This window comes from Aulonocara stuartgranti, assembly GCF_965226115.1.
Source record: "Aulonocara stuartgranti genome assembly, chromosome: 1".
Lineage (NCBI taxonomy): Eukaryota > Metazoa > Chordata > Actinopteri > Cichliformes > Cichlidae > Aulonocara > Aulonocara stuartgranti.
This window is the reverse complement of record NC_138939.1, coordinates 6078014-6095992: the sequence shown is the minus strand read 5'-3', so window position 1 is coordinate 6095992 and position 17979 is coordinate 6078014. Positions and strand designations below refer to the sequence as shown.

The 17979-nt window shown below is 40.4% G+C and overlaps 1 protein-coding gene across 2 annotated transcripts in view; it reads right to left on the bottom strand.

Moving 5' to 3' along the window:
- The window catches only part of itfg1 (integrin alpha FG-GAP repeat containing 1), a 155388-nt gene that overhangs the window by 37181 nt on the left and 100228 nt on the right, over positions 1-17979 (bottom strand). For both annotated transcript variants that reach the window (XM_082526686.1, XM_082526687.1), the window contains exon 13: positions 2647-2690. In XM_082526686.1, coding sequence (XP_082382812.1) covers positions 2647-2690 — 44 coding nt within the window. The remainder of the gene's footprint in view (positions 1-2646; positions 2691-17979) is intronic.

Below are 17979 nucleotides of genomic sequence, written 5' to 3'. Positions count from 1 at the left end.
GACAGAGAGAAACAATCAGGGTGCGGTGGAAGTGATACAGGCACAAGTGACCTTGAGTCATTCTTCAGTTTTATTTCCACTAGTAGGTAACACGCAAAAGTCGGACTGAGCTGATTTGACTGAGCATAAATGAGTGTGACGGTTGCATGTTTACGTGCCTGTGTGGGTGGATACTCATCTCTCATATTATCTCTTCATTATGAAGGGATGGCAACTAATGAAGAGATCTGTCGCGCCATCCTTCGCTTTACATCAACTAATCATGAGCCTGTTATACACACATACACGCTGCAAGGGAGACTTGGGCCTTTATGCTGTGACACTCAGCAGTTGGGTGAGAGAGGAATAGAAATGAGGTAAAAAAAAAGAAAAAAAGGAAAGAGTGCAATGAGGAGCAGACTAGTGGGCTGAAAGAAAGAAAGACAGCAGAAGAGAGGTGTGACTAAGAAGAAGAGGAGTGGGAGAGTGAAATGAAAGGGGTTTGATGGATGGGAGACGAGAGGAGTAGAAACAGCCACGAGCTCCACTCGTCTACAGCATTCATCATACCTTTCAGTTAGACAACAAACGAGCGGGAGAGTAGACAGACAGAAAACAAAAACAACTCTAACACCAGCAGCCTGTGCTGATGCCAAAGTTAACGTGTTTTGCAAAGGGCTTTCCACTGGTAAGAGACAATACAAGTAGTGGATGTTACTGGCTGCTTTGTTTCAGTCTTTTTTCTGTTTATTTCTTTGTCCACCTACATGCGATGAGTAGCCATATGTGCTTAAAGGGCATTTAAAGCAATCTACGCAAGACACCAGACACCACTGAAGAGCCCTTGACACAACCACGGTTAGGTCCCATTCACACAGCCCTAGAGGACGGCTGGCAACCGCCACGCACGAGGGAAAAATGTTTATTTCTCAGTCAGTTGTGAATGGTTACTGGTAGTCACTGTGCACTGACTGCTAACTGTCACCCCTGGTACCCATCCCTAGGGAAAAGTGTGTTTTCTGCGACTGGTCAGTGAGTGGTTGCGGGCTGTCACTAGTGTAAAATTGGTTGCAAAGTGGTATATTGCGCTGCACTAAAAAAAAAAAAACTCCTTCTGATTGCTTTGGTTGCTAGTATATAATATTAGCGATACAACTAGTTAATATGGAAAATGCCAACTACTCACTAAATAACTGTGAGAAGTGTTTCACAATTCCAAATGGGAACTTTAAACTCAAATGTGACTGTTGCAGTAGTAAGGCAAAACTTTTACTTTGACAGAGTGTGTTCTGTTTCCGGTTTGTGTCGCACATTTTTCACATTTTGAAATTTCACTGCAACTTGCCCAATACATGGTTAGTGTTTGCAGACAAGCCAGTGTTTTCCAATCTGCTAGTGACCAAAGTAATCCTAAAGAGGTATTTGGTCCTGCACTGCAACCCTCACCCCACCACCACACCACAACCACCACCACACACACACACACACACACACACACACACACACAAAGAAAACTGACAAAGCAGGAGAGGGACAAAAGGAAAAACAGGGAGAAGTGAACATGAAACTGAACTTCCACCTATTTTGATGCAAGCCAGCGCAATTCTTGTGATAACCAATGAAAGGTACAAGCTATAATGGAGAATGGAGTCTCTGTTATAGTAACAGAAGCGATAACGGAAGCTACAAGAGCTATCATTCTGCAATGCAATTCATATTAGCAGCCATCAGATAATGCAGAGCTTTCCCAAAAGGACCTACACAAAAAGCTCAACCCCACTCGACTTGCCTCAATGCAACCTCATCTGGTAATGTGCAGTGTAGTCCAGTGATGGGTACAGGGGACATTATCAGCACTTAGTAGAATACCTTGTACTGGGAATACCAAACAGACTTTCTAGGACTGCACTACATCTTCTCGTCAGTATCTAAAGCAAGAAGCCCATCAACAGTTTTATGCAAAGCTCTTATCAGTCTGAGCAGCTGGTAAGTTTCTGTAACTGCTTTATCACATCAGGATTTCAAAAGCCTTTATTTGCTATTACACAATGTCCAACAAATGAGAAACAAAAATCCCTTATTGTTACCTTTTTCTTTCTTTTTTTTTTTTTTTACATCACATTTTTGGTCTCATCACATCGATGCAAACATGAAGCCTTGGATACGTCAGAAAGTTACATAATGTCGTCAGGGAGTTAACCAAGTATTGATATCTGTTATAAATTTATTATGAAGGTCTGTAACTTCTCTCCATTATGAAAAAGCAAATATAAACAGCACATTTCTGGTACTGCTACTGAATGAAACCAAAACGTATCATTTCATTTTTTTCCCACATTCTAAAGCTGCATTAAATGATAGGTGCTTTACTTATAAAGAAGAGCTCATGCTGCTCTAAAGCTTAAATGCACATCACCCATTCAGATCCTCCTTGCTAATTTCCTAAATATAAAGTTGATGCTCTGCACTGATGTAAAGTTTGGCCAGCAGCTGTACCATCTCTCTTCCTGCTATAGAATACTGGAAGACTGCAACCTCTGGAGGACGATGATGTACACAGATAAGTGCAATGGATAGACAGATATATCTGTGGTCAGACATATAAGAACATAACACCTTTTCTATGTCATCATTAGAAAAGTGAAAAAACAAAGCACAATATCTTACCTTAACACCTTCAGGGCAGTCATTGGAGCAGAGGCCACTGAGTACTGTAGAAGAAGAGATGGCAAGAGTTAGACATGATACTCAGCACGTGTTACAGGTGCAGCACAATAATACAGCACTGTAAAACAAGTACCTGAAGTGCTGCTGTATCAGTTCGCCAACAGTCACTATACATATATATATATATATATATATATATATATATATATATATATATATATATATATATATATATACACTGAACAAAAATATAAACGCAACACTTTTGTTTTTGCTCCCATTCCCCATGGGATGGACGTAGAGACCTAAAATTCATTCCAGATACACAATATAACCATCCCTCCCAAACAGTGGTCACAAATCAGTCCAAATGTGTGGTAGTGGGCACATCTGCTATATTGAGATAATCCATCCCACCTCACAGGTGTGCCACATCAGGATGCTGATCTGACATCATGAGTAGTGCACAGGTGTACCTCAGACTGCCCACAACAAAAGGCCACCCTGGAATGTGCAGTTTTGTCTCACAGCAAAATGCCACAGATGCCACAAGCAATGAGGGAGCGTGCAATTGGCATGCTGACAGCAGGAATGTCAACCAGATCTGTCGCCCGTGCATTGAATGTTCATTTCTCAACCATAAGCCGTCTCCACAGGCGTTTCAGAGAATATGGCAGCACATCCAACCGGCCTCACAACCGCAGACCTCGTGTAACCACACCAGCCCAGGACCTCCACATCCAGCAGGTTCACCTCCAAGATCGTCTGAGACCAGCCACCCAGACAGCTGCTGGAACAATTGGTTTGCACAACCAAACAATTTCTGCACAAACTGTCAGAAACCGTCTCAGGGACGCTCAACTGCATGCCCGTCGTCCTCATCGGGGTCTTGACCTGACTCCAGCTCTTTGCCGTAACAGACTTGTGTGGGCAAATGCTCACATTCGATGGCGTCCGGCATGTTGGAGAGGTGTGCGCTTCACGGATGAATCATGGTTCACATTGTTCAGGGCAGATGGCAGCTGAGAATGTCCCAGTTCTTGCATGGCCAGCATACTCACCGGACATGTCACCCATTGAGCATGTTCGGGATGTGCTTGATCGGCGTATACGACAGCGTGTACCAGTTCCCACGAATATCCAACAACCTCGCACAGCCATTGAAGTGGAGTGGACCAACATTCCACAGGCCACAATTGACAATCTGATAGACTCCATGCGACGATGTGTTGCACTGCATGAGGCAAATGGTGGTCACACCAGATACTGACCGGTTCTGGGTCCCCAGACCCCCAATAGCGCAAAAAACTGCACATTCCAGGGTGGCCTTTTGTTGTGGGCAGTCTGAGGTACACCTGTGCACTACTCATGATGTCAGATCAGCATCCTGATGTGGCACACCTGTGAGGTGGGATGGATTATCTCAATATGGCAGATGTGCCCACTACCACACATTTGGACTGATTTGTGACCACTGTTTGGGAGGGATGGTTATATTGTGTATCTGGAATGAATTTTAGATAAGATAAGATAAGATAAGATAGAACTTTATTAATCCCTCGGGTGGGTTCCTCTGGGAAATTCGACTTCCAAAAAGCACAGCAACGACTGAAGTTACAGTTACAGAATTGTTATATATATATATATATATATATATATATATATATATATATATATATATATATATATATATATATATATATATATATATACGCACACACACACACACATATATAAATACAGAGACAAATATAAATAAAATATACAAAGGGGATAAATAGAATAAATAGGAATAAAAAATAAAAATACAAGTTGTTAAATGACAATCAACAATACAAACTCTAACACAAGTGAATTGCACATTTCAAGTATTGAGTCTATTGCACTGTTGACTATTTACAAAAAGTATTGCACAAGGTATTGCACAGTGAGGTGAAGAGGCACTACAGCTTAGTTGTTCCCCCCTCCTTTGTCCTCCTGTTTCCCCTCCCTCTCCCCTCCAGAGAGGAGTTAAACAGTTTGATGGCGTGTGGGACAAAGGAGTTTTTAAGTCTGTTAGTTCTTGTCTTGGGGAGAAGCAACCTGTCACTGAACAGACTCTTCTGGTTGTTTATGGCCGTGTGCAGAGGATGCCTGGCATTGTTCATAATGTCCATCAGTTTCTTTAATGTCCTTTTCTCTGCCACTGTCACCAGAGTGTCCAGCTTCATGCCGACCACAGAGCTAGCCTTCCTGATCAGTTTCTCCAGCCTGGATGAGTCCTTCTTTGCTGTGCTGCTCCCCCAGCACACCACAGCATAGAAAAGTACTCCAGCAACCACTGACTGGTAAAACATCCTCAGGAGCTTCCTGCAGATGTTAAAAGACCTCAGCCTCCTGAGGAAATACAGTCGGCTTTGGGCTTTTTTATACAGGTGCTCTGTGTTGCATGACCAGTCCAGTTTATTGTCCACCCACAGCCCGAGGTACTTGTACTTGTTGACCACCTCCACCTCCTCCCCCTCTATCTGAACCGGCAGTGGACCTTCTCTGGACCTCCCGAAGTCCACAACCAGTTCCTTAGTCTTTGAGGTGTTGAGTTGCAGGAGGTTTGTGTGACTCCATGCGACAAAGTTCCTCACCAGACTTCTGTACTCCTCTTCCTGATCATCCCAGATACACCCCATGATGGCCGTGTCATCTGCAAACTTCTGAATATGGCATAATTCAGAGTTGTAGCAGAAGTCAGAGGTGTACAGGGTGAAGAGAAGAGGGGACAGCACAGTTCCCTGTGGTGCTCCTGTGCTGCTGACCACAGTGTCAGACGTGATGTCCTTCAGCCTGACGTACTGTGGTCTGTCGGTGAGGTAGTCGGAGATCCAAGCCACCAGGCAGGGGTCCACCTCCATCCTGTTCAGTTTTTCCTGAAGCATACAGGGCCGGATGGTATTAAAGGCACTGGAAAAGTCAAGAAACAGGATCCTGACCGTGCCTTTTCCCCCATCCAGGTGTGAGTGGGCTCTGTGTAGGAGGTACAGGATGGCATCCTCCACTCCGACACCCGCCTTGTATGCAAACTGTAGTGGGTCCTGGGCATGTTGTACCTGTGGTCGGAGGAGGTTGAGGAAGAGCCGCTCTAGAGTCTTCATAAGATGTGACGTCAGTGCCACCGGTCGGAAGTCATTCAGCTCATTGGGCCGGTTCTTTTTGGGGACCGGGACGATGCAGGATGTCTTCCATAGGGCGGGCACTCTCCCCAGTCGCAGACTGAGGTTGAAGACTCGTTGTAGCGGCTCCCCAAGTTCAGCAGCACACGCCTTAAGCATCCTAGGACACACCTTGTCTGGGCCTGCTGCCTTTCTGGGGCGAAGCTTCCTCAGTTGCCTCCTGACCTGATCCACTGTGACACTGGGAGATGTTTGGGAGGAGGGGAGGGGGGGAGATGTCTTGCTGCTGAGAGAGGGATTGGAGGAGGGGGGTGTCATGGTGTCAGGAAGGGGGGGAAGCGAGGGAGGCAGGAGAGTGGGGAGAGGACTCTGTAGTGAAGGTGAGGGTGAGGGTGGGGGGGTTGTGGGCTGGTCAAACCTGTTGAAGAAGTTGTTGAGTTCGTTTGCCTTCTCCACAGTCCCCTCCACTGTGCTTTTCTAGGTCTCTACGTCCATCCCATGGGGAATGGGAGCAAAAACAAAAGTGTTGCGTTTATATTTTTGTTCAGTGTGTGTGTATATATATATATATATATATATATATATATATATATATATATATATATATATATATATATATATATATATATATATCAAACACCAATCAGGCAGATAAAAGAATTTGTTCAAAATGAATCAGATGCTGAAAGTGAAATCCAAATAATACACTATTAACCATGCTTAAGCATTCCTCATATTTACATTGCATTTTAACAACTTATTAATCAGTTCTTTGCACTAGGTGGACCTGGACAATACAGGGAGAGAGGGGAGGTTATAAAATAATTGCTAGCATTGAAAAACATGAAAAATAAATGTGCAAACTATTAGCACTGCATGCGTTTGTGGACGTGCATGCTAAGAAAGTATTTCCCTCATTTGTGTGTACTAGCAGAGCAAAGACAAAATCCACTGAATTGCTAAGCAGTCATTAGAGAAGTGACTTTATTAGCATACTAATAGGGTCCTGGGTGTAGGTTGTCTTGATTTGCCTGATGAAGTCACGCTGAAGCCCGATTTTGTGTTAATAAGGTCAACACCCAGCAATGTACTAAACAAAAGCCAAACTCAAAGGGAATATCCCAGTGCCCTTGGTAAAATCATATAGTCAGTGGATGGATAAAGCCTTAAATTTCAAATGTTCATAAATAACTACAAACAGTTTTAGTGTATGCATAGCCTCGACAACATCTGAACAAAAATCAGTGCTGCAATTATTTTGTGAAGTTTCTTAGCTATGTAAAAGCCCTTGAAACCAGGGAGCTGTACTCTAATGTAGAAACAGCAGGCGATCTGTGAATTTTGGACCACTCCACATTACATGATCTCCATTCATCCATTCATGGACTCTTTTTTTCTCTCCTCCCTCAATTAAACATTCACTTATCAGCGTGCCTCTTCTATTCATTCTCTGACATGTTTAGAATATTTATAGAACTAAGCATTAGCAAGTGGTAGGTAAAATCAGTAGGTATTAAGGGCAGTCCATACAGACAAAGATGTTGTTCATCAGTCTCTGTGTTAGGATATCTACAACCATAAAAGATATAGTTCTGCATTTACATCTTCTACTATGACATAGAACACCAATTGCACATTATATATATATATACTTCACATGTAGTAAATTGCCATCTATCCATCTTCTTAAAATTTTTACATGACTACTACTTATCTACTATGTGACAAATAGTAATAGTAATCAGTTTTAATCCAATTTTTTCAACCAATCCAATTCCAGAGTGAATATTTACAACACCACCCTTTTTACGTGGAGCAATGATGTCATTTTGTTATGACTCGTTGATACGCTAGCCAAACAAAGTGTGACCAATTATGCCTATGTCATATGCAAATGCACCAGAGATGAAGGACTGCATTGCACCATTTTCTTATACGTTGGTCACTCTATGTGGTAACCTGTCTGACATCACTATGTGAATAAACAAGGATTTTTTTTTCCTTTTAAAACTTTGATTTAAAAACAAATGGCGTACACGGGGCAAAGGCAAATTTGGTGCTTTGAAGTTCACAAGCCTATTAAGTATATGCCTGCGGCAGAATTCAGATGGAGCTCCCATCAAAGAAAAGCATGTGTTCCTTGACCTTAACTGACCACACTGCATATCAGCTTCTACTTAACATCTTTGGTACACAGGTCTGACTGAGAAATTGAATTTTATCAGGAAAAATGCTTTCATTGCTCACTGGGACCCTTGCTTTGTTCTCATTAAACATGCCTTTCAAAGAACATTTAGTAATCACATAGGTACAGTTTCTATGATACTGTCAATATTTGTTTGCCAAAAATGAACTACAAATGTTTTCATGTTGGGGTATGAAATCTGGCCAGCAGTGATCACAGGCCATTCATCACTCAATGGGAGAAGGAAATCTGACAAGGGTTGTAGTTTGTTTTTTCCAATTCCCAAGGCTGTTTCTTACTTTTTCTAAGGCCCTAGAATGTCGAATAAAGTTAGATAAAGCTGAATGACACTAGAAAACACGAGGTCATTTGGCTCTAAAAAGATCAAAGTTTTTGGGAGTACAAGTGGAAATCTGGCCTAATGCAGCAACATGGTCAAAAACAGTGCAGCGTATAATTATACTGCAGCATCAACTCTGAGTGAACGCCACATCAACACTTTATAGGCTTCTCACCAAAGTCATCTATGAAGGACACAAATGATCAATAGATCCAAGGGATCCGATTATTTATGGTGTGTTTGAAATTCAGGCTCTTTTGAGTCAGAGTACTTCTGTCATTGTCACTGACCCTGTAAAGATTCAACACCGAGGGCTCAGATTGCCACTTGTTTGAACTAAGTTCCACTTGGGATTATCAAGAAAAGGGACATAGGACATAACAGAAACAGTCTAGAGAGACTGAAAGCTACAATGCACACACTCCGTGATCCCCTCTGCTACATACAGTATATGGAATTTTTTCTGAGATCCATTTTGCACCACTGAAAACGCATTCACACATTATTAGAGAACACCCATTTTCACTCCAGTAGCATGTCTGTGTGGTTAACAGGTCGATTAGGAAACCCGAAGTGTAAGAACACCATTTCCAGTGGAGTCTGTGCATCTCTGTGGGCTGCAGCACAAACTGTGAACTTGTTTCATTTTTTAGCGTCAATCTAGCAGTAACCTTTAAAATGCATCCCGAGTAACACTATATGTGAAATGTATCCTGAATGATCAAAACAGCAGAGCAAAACAGACAGATGTCAGTGCATTAAAGGGACGACGGGTGTAAACAACACAATGCAGCTGGAATACAAATAGCATCTGTTGCATGTCTGAAATTGAATGCTTACAGCAAAAATAAAGGTACTGATAAGGTACTGAGCAAAAGTCTTGGTTCACTCCTGATTCGTTAATATTTGCTTCTAAGATGTCCTTGAGCAATATTTCTCCAGGCTTTCTGAAGGTATTTTCAAGTGTTTATTTGGTCTTTGGTTGCTTTTTCACTCATTTTCAGTCTAGTCCTTGTACCTGACAATGTTCCCAGGAATTTTTTCTTTGTTTGTTAAGCCACTTAACACTGACCTATGAATCATTCAAGCAAAAGAAAGGCTATTAACTCAAATCATTAACTAGTGTTGTGTCTACACATAGCAGACAACTTAGTAAAGAACCAAAACATGTTTAACTGTATCTCTTTGGTACTTTGTTACTAGCAGCTTGTCACAAAAACACATAACTTGGTCTCATTTCTTTAGTTGAATCAGTTTGATGAGCATAACATTGTATTGTTGCAACAATGGGGTGAGAAAGCTATCAGCTATTTGGGACTCACCGGAGCACCCGGGCATATCTCTGCATGTTGTGCAGTGTGTCCTTTGACGTATCTGAGGAAACTGGAGAAGTGAAGGGCAAAAGAAAAGGGTGTGGGCCTACAGAAAATAAACATTATATAAAAGCCATGTTCTTAAGCAATAGGAAAACCCCTGAAAAGATCTAACATAGGACCTGAGAGATTTATCTAACCCTTTAGTTCATCCATCCATCTACCAAAAGCTCATCAGGAATGGTGCTAATCGATGGGTGTTAAGAAATGGAAACAAGGAGTAAATGCTGAGATATTCTGAATTACAGAAGAACGAGAATGAATGACACACGCACAAAATGCTCATTTTTGATGCAAATGATCAATTTGTACAGACCCCGACACTGAGAGAGGCACAGTGAGTGTCTACAGCCATTTGTAAAACACGGTGGAGGCTCTGTCATGTTTTGGAGCTGCATTTGACCCAGTGGTACTGGAGCTCTTGCCAAAATAACAAACAATGGAACACTATTAGTGATGGAGTGGCCTCCCCAGGGTCTGGACCACAGCGTTGTTAGTGTGGGATGATCTTGACAGAGAACAGAACAAAAGGCCAACATCCGAAGAAGAGCTTTAAATGTCTTTCAAGAAGCCTGGAGAACTATTCCTGAAGACAACTTTAAGAAATTACAGGAAAGCTTGCCTAAAAGAATTTTGGCTGTGTTGAAAAATCAATGTTATCATACCAAATATTGACTTTCAAACTCATTCAAATTGTACAAACTCTTTTTTTTTTTCCTTACATGCTGTATCTGTTTCTATGCATATTTGCTCATTTCAGTAGATTCTTGCATCCGTTTTCCATTTTCAGAGTAAGCTGCATACTGAAGTAAAACTAATATACATGGCAATTTCTGTTTTTTGTCATATAAGAGAAAACGATTTGATGTGTTCATTTCATGTGTAGATAAAACAGTCAAAATTGGCACCTCTCTGAAATAACTGTCAGAGTGACCTTGTCTGTGTGAAGCTTTACTTTCCCTTTTCTTTCCTGTTAAATTTAAAGCCAAAAAAAGTAAAATAAAAAACTAATAACTAGACCGATCCGATATTACGTATCGGTATCGGTCTGATACTGACCTAAATTACTGGATCGGATATTGGAGAGAAATAAAAAATGTAATCCGATCCGTTAAATATCAAAAAAGCACCTCACAAAATTTGGGACACGCTGTAACTCGCCTCATAACCTTAGCATCTCGGAGCAGTATGCATCACGTGATAGAGCGGCTGTGGCATGCGAGACCTGTCAGTGGTCTGGTTGAGCATTTCGCTACCAAACCGGCATTTCATCTCCGACAAAGTTATCCCGAGAGAAGTAAAGCAAGTGTGTAAGTTCATCTCTGAATGTTTGTAAAGCATTCCCGCGGTAAGCTTAACAACCGATATATGGAGCGACTGCCTCTTCCTCCCTCTCCTGCTGCTACTTCAATCATGAAACTGATCAATGATCAGCTGATCGGTTTTTCTGTCGTGAGTCCGTCTCTCTTGTTTGTTTTTGGCCCACTTCGCGCCAGAAAGAGGAAACCAGCGGCTGAACAACAGCAGCACGTTTAAGCTTGATAAGCTGTTGTTAGAATTTATTTAATATTACTTTTTACACCAGGATCTTTTTCTACGTAGCTGACGGCTGGTAACTGTGCAGGGGCGGGTCTAGCAAAGTTTAGCCAGGTGGGGCCTATAAGGCATGAACAGGGAGAAGGGGGCACAAAGACATACTTTTCTTTCTTATTCTCATTTAAAATGTGTAGCTTTTAATAAATAATTATCCGAATCTTACACCCAAAGTTTTAATCGGATGAAAAATGTATAGAAGTCCATTACTGTATATAGTAACTATTAAGTCTAATATACCCTAGGTAAGCTATAGTACTTTTTCCATCTGTGCAGTCTGCAATTCTGTTGAAGAAAGATGCTGAATCTATTTAATTATTCTTGAAAAATAATTGACTTCTGTGCATTTTTTCCCCACACTGCATCAAATTAAAGTTGATTACGTCGATTAAGCATCATGAGGTGGAGGGTGGGTGGTTCCCTATGTTTTTGGGGTTTTTTTGCTGGGAGTTTTAGAACCCTATTAGTTAGGTTGCTTACTCTTTAAAATACCAGAATAGGGAGGATGGAGTAGGTTTAAGTTTATTAGATTGATCAGTATTGCTGAACTATGAAATATTTTGGGTGCAGTATATTTTTTTACATACAGGTATAACAGAATAGCTTTAGTGTTTGTTTTTTTGTAACTTGAGTATGAACTTATACAAAAAGCAGCAAGATATTAAAAAAACATTTTTATTGATTAAAAAACACTATCGGATTCATATCAGTATCGGCAGATATCCAAATTTATGATATCGGTATCGGTATTGGACATAAAAACGTGGTATCATTCCATCTCTACTAATAACAAGGCAGTTTTGTTCATAGGTCTTTTTAAATACACTGAGGGCTCTTGACGAATACAATATGTTCGACAACAGAAAAAGTAGAAACTTCAATCAGTGAAAGGGGGCAAAAATTTGCTACATTACAAATTTTGTGGCACAAAGTCACTCATGTATAAAGAGAAAAAGATAGACAAACAGCATCAATGCAGAAGTCCTTCACAACTCAGTGGGCACGCCATTGCTTCAGGAGATAAAATGAGTCTGTGTTTGTGTGTGTGTGTGTGTGTGTGTGTTCTGTGAGGCTTCTTTTGTTCCACATACTTCAATCCTTAGTTAATATGAAACAACTACATAGCAGCTTCACAATAGACAAAACAAGATCCTAAGAATAATTCTCGAGCATCCTATGCTGCCAATATAGTCTCAGTGTCTCACCCTCTCTCACGCAGTACAGCCTATCCAGCTCAGACTGAGCTTGCCTATTTTCTCGTGTAACATTAAGACTGATGGCATCTCCTCTGCAGGGCTAACTTAATCAAGTGGAGGATGAACTGGCCTCTGTACTCTGTGTTGGTCATTGTGCGTGTTTTCATCATAGTGATAGTGAGCTAAGCAGAGACGGTAAGCACCGTTTTATGAATAGGGCTTGTGTGTGCGTTTCTTTGTACAGTATAGTTTCATGTACACTGTTGAAAAGGCTCTGCAACCAAAATAGTCCATTTGTCTAACTGTCAAAAATAGTAAAATCAAATAAGGATTTGCTTGTTTATGTCTATGTGTACACACAATCAGAAGAAACAGAAAAGCAAAGGCACTTTTCCCACCCTTCAGATTAATCAGAAAACCTATCATCTGCAGTAAAGATTGGGGTTTTGAATTAATGTAGGGATTAAAATTAGTACACAATGTATATTTTATACTATGCAAGTAGATTCCCATGGGCTCTGTCCCAATTTTCCCAGTTCACATTAGTCACTTGTGAGCAGGTTTTCAAACACTGCCGAATGCTAAGACCTCTTGCTGAGAGATTTATTTTTTCTAATCTAGCAAAATGTTAAAAATTATGCCCTGGCCAGTCACAAATTGCTGGGCAGAACACTTGGTTTCCCCCAAAAAACAAAAACAAACTAATGACCAAGATGTTTGAGCATCTTGTGAGGTAATTATATTTAGTGAGGTGGGTGCTCTGGCTTTTAATAACACGGTGAATGCTTCTTCCCAGAAACCAGTGAAGAAGAATTCTAATATATGTGGAAGCACAGCTCACTGTGTAGGCTTATGGCTAAATTAATGATAAGTAAAAGACGGGTGCCATGCTTGGATTTGCTATACTCATCAATATGTTATGTCCAGTTTCAGTGACAGCTTGCCAAGAGCTGCCAGTTAGCTATTATTCAGATTTAACCGATGAGGTGCACTGACTGATTTGGACAAAAGTACACCGTTCTAATAAATCCTAGCCTGATATTATTGAAGGTACGTAAGGGGCACTGTGTTTTAACCCATACTGCCAGTCTTTGTTCTGTGATATGAGAAGACAGTTTGTTTCTCACCACTAAGTGTAAACCAAGTGTATTTCTTATATATAATCTATCACAGATGATCCTTTATTAGATTCATAAAATCAGACAAGCTATTTCATAGACTGTACAAAAACACCCGCTTATTAAACCTTAGCCTAGTTTTGAAACATTTATTCATATATAAGGTGCTGACATTTAATATTAATAAATTAACACCTGTAACACCTGTTTGACCAACAATTTCATCTGGCTTTCCACATAATGTTTGGGAAACTTTAACCTGAATTAAGTTTCTTCTTTTGATATCTGGGTTGTAAAAACAAACTAAACTCACTACTTAAAAAGGTGACAAAAAAATCACTGGTTACATAGAAAATACAAAAATGATATAATACTAAATTTTAAATGTAACAAAAAGGAAGAAAATCAATGTTTGTGCTCAGCTTTGATTCCCAAATATGTGGCAGAAAACATTTCATATGCTGATACACAAGAAAACTAATCACTATTTGAAGCCCTTTTTATGTTTGCTACAAACACTGCACTGAGACCTGTTGTGACATTATAGTTTGCAAGAGAAAAAGCTCTCAGAGTGTATTTTTCACACCAGAAAAATCACAGTAATACAGGCTTCACAGTGCAGAGGGGTAATTTCATGGGAAATGAATTTCTGTAACTACACTTACAAACACACAATTCGGCACGCAAGTCTTATAAAGCTGAAATTAGATTTTCAACACGATATTGCTATGATATGTTCATGCATGTCTCACTCTATTGTAGTAGCCACCTACGAGCTGGAAAGGGAGATGAATTATCTTTGGCTAAGCTCTAACACAAATGGCTGAACAATTTGAGAAATGTCTGGTGTGTGGCAGAGAGCATGCCTCCTCAAGCAAGACTCTCACCTTTAACTGCCTCCTTGCTGGCAGTCTTGGAGTCATGGTAACCACATGCAAACTTCACAACAGTGTTCTTAGCTGAAGTCATGTATGAAAGTGAAATGCACACAGTGACACACATAAAGAGTAAAATGTGATGAGCAGACTTTGATAAGGAAACATGCCACATCAGCGCTAGCAGCTACCAGTGTGAGTCAACGAGACCCATGCAGACACACACACACTGTACGCAAACACACTGACACACAAACACAGCAAACAGACAGCTGAGCTGCATTTGCTCTGAGACGCACATCACTTCCCATTGTCCTCAGGCTGGTTTTGCTGACTGCAAGGGGCTGCTTACAGATACGCGTGGACACCACACATGCCCAGACAACAAGGAACACACATTGTGACTGGCAGTGAAATGACCTCCTGCTCATGGCTTTGTGATCCACGTTACAGGGATGACATATATATTGTTACAGAACATTCACTGACTTTGTGTACTGTTTATGTCCACTGTAATACACATGTCCTAGCCAGTGCTCCCATCAGACACTTTAAAGGTTATTGTCTCGTCTGGTCCTACTGTAAGTAAGACTGGGCACAGCACAGCCGTGAGGATTCAAATCTCACGGGGAGGCTTCGTTATTCAGTCTCCACTTTGGGCAACATCATTATAAGTATGTATGCTCACTGTCGCTGAACAGCTGGTAGTGGCCTGTAGTTTGTTACAGGTTCTGATAAAAATTACGTGACCACAATGTTAATATTCCCTATCAATTAAAATAAAGTCAAACGTGGTCACAAAGGCTAAACGTCTAAAGAAATCATGTTCTCCTTATCCAAACAAATTACAGTAATTTTACAGCAAAAATTGGTCGTGGCAGCTATTTTAGCGCCAGTAAAATGATAAAACCAAGGGACCTGCGAACTGTTCTCTGTTACATATTTATCGTATACTAAATATATAAAATAAACAGAGCAAAAGGTGTGACATAAAAAACCCCACCTCCAACATCTAGATAAAAACGGCACATATACCCTTAGTGTGATAACCAGTGTTGGTCAAGTTACTTGAAAAAAGTAATCAGTAACTAATTACCGATTACTTCCCCAAAAAAGTAATCCCTTTACTTTACTGATTACTTATTTTCAAAAGTAATTAATTACTTAGTTACTTTTTAAAAACACTATTTACAACCTGAAGAGGTGATAAAGCGACAGATCTTTCAGCCCAATTCTACTTTTTCTACATAATCCATCATACAAAATGTAATCAAATGGAAAAGTCTCTTTTTTTTAACTTGTTTTATCAGTTTTAATCTTTTAACTTTATGCATCAAGCAAAAATTTAATTATATGCAACATTCTCTGACTTGAATAAATTAGTTTAACATTTAAACCTATTTTCTGCACATTCCAGCACATAAAATAAAATATTTTTTGTGTTTACACTCACTCTTTCAAATAGATGGAAGTAAAACACAGCAGAAAATAAATAAAGTCAAAGACTCAGCGGTCCTGTTGCTCTATTTTCACCTGTAAAGCAGGACTGCGGTAGGCGGAGGTTTACCCTGGTGCAGGTGTGCCGCGGTCAGTTGAAGAATCCGCGAGTTTCTCTGTGAGTTTCCCATTACGTGGTAGCGCACTCGGTGCTTGTTTGGAAGTTTAGGGGTTTTTTTCGCTGTAAAAAGTTTTCTTCCCACGCACGATGGACGCTAATGTTTTAATGTGCTAATATGGAATCAAACTCAAAGTAAGGTCAGTACTTCCACGCTTTAAACGCTGCACGCTCATACTCTCTCCCACAATCGATATGTGATCCATTGTTGATCTGCACACAGCTGTTGTCACTAACGTCGCACTGGCTTACGTCACTGTCGTGAGACATTCTCACAAAAAAAATCACGGTTTTAGTAACGCAGTAACGCAGCGTTACTACGGGAAAGTAATGGTAATCTAATTACCGTTTTTGCAATAGTAATCCCTTACTTTACTCGTTACTTGAAAAAAGTAATCGCGTTACAAGTAACGCGTTACTGCCTATCTCTGGTGATAACTAACAATTTTTTAATGTCTTTAAAGCTGACTGACAGTTTCTTTGTTCATACAGACAATTATAAACCTTATAAAGACAATGCACAACCCAAGACTGTCAATAGCCACTGAGAAAAAATAATTTTCAGGGAACTGGATTAGTCTTCATGACTTCATGAATCAAACATCCCCCAAGTCCAATTTAAAATGAGGTACTGCTTGTTATTATTATTTTTTCCATTATCTAAACCACTTCCCATAATGTGATAATTGGTCTGTCTTTCATCTACCTTCATTCTCAACAGACATTGTTCACATGAAATTGATTTATGCTTCTTTTTCTGAAGCTGATTTCCCCACTGCTGCTGGTCATTTGGTTGTAGAGGTCCAATGTCATTCTTTTTGAAATGAACAAAGACAGCTAAAATTATTGGCACACCGTTACACCAAAATACAACACCCACTGGGTGTTTTATGTAATTTCATTTGTTCTACAATAGCTTCTATTAAACATTGTAGACAGATGATAAATATAAATAAATTAACTTTAATATGTAGTATTGTTTCACTTGCTTAAAAGCTTAATTTACGGTCAGAGTCACTGAGACTTCAACTGAGCTGGTAGGGGGTGATTTAAAGAAAAATTGGACCAGGACTTCCACACTCTCTGTGTGGCGACAGGGAGAGAGAAAAAGTAGTCACACCACTCTGGAAATACTGCCTCCAGTCAAATACTACTCTGGATGACACAGTTACATTTAAAGACTTCATGTAAATCTCCTCATTGCCATTTAAATGGAATGAAAAGAAGGAATAAAAGACAGTTCTGACTGACAGGATGAGAAGAGTGGAGAGGAAACTGGAGGACCGTAAAAGAGACATTTGCAGAAGAGAAACAAGAGTGCTGACAGAGTGAGGGCAGAAGGTGAGACTATGAAAACAGAGGCTGGAGAGGGGTTAGAAGGAGGAAATGAATGGGAAAAAATGGGTGGATAAACAGAAAAAAGAGAAAGGAGAAAATATGGAAAGTGGAGAAAAGAGGTCTGAATTTCACACAGAAATGATGAAAGAGGATGTGAAGAGTGAGGAGAGAATGAGGAACATGTTAGCCTGAGAAAAGCTCCCAGATGTTTCTCAATGCAGCTAATCTGCATCCTAATAAGTGAGCAGGAAACTAATCAACTCATACAGTTCTGCCTGTCAGTCTCTCTCTTCATGTCTTTTCCATACACATAGACACACACTGACATGAACACACACTTTGAGATGCTCATGTTGAGATACCCGCCTCCTTCCCATCACCCACGATTTTATCCTTCTTTCTAATTTTGGAGTTTATGATTTCTCCCATTTCCTCCCTCCTCAGCAGTAATCATCCATCCATCTGTCCACCAAGCAACCACTTTGCATACGCGGTTTTTTCACAGCTTAATGTGGATCCACTTTGCTCTGCATACGATTTAACAGTCATGCACG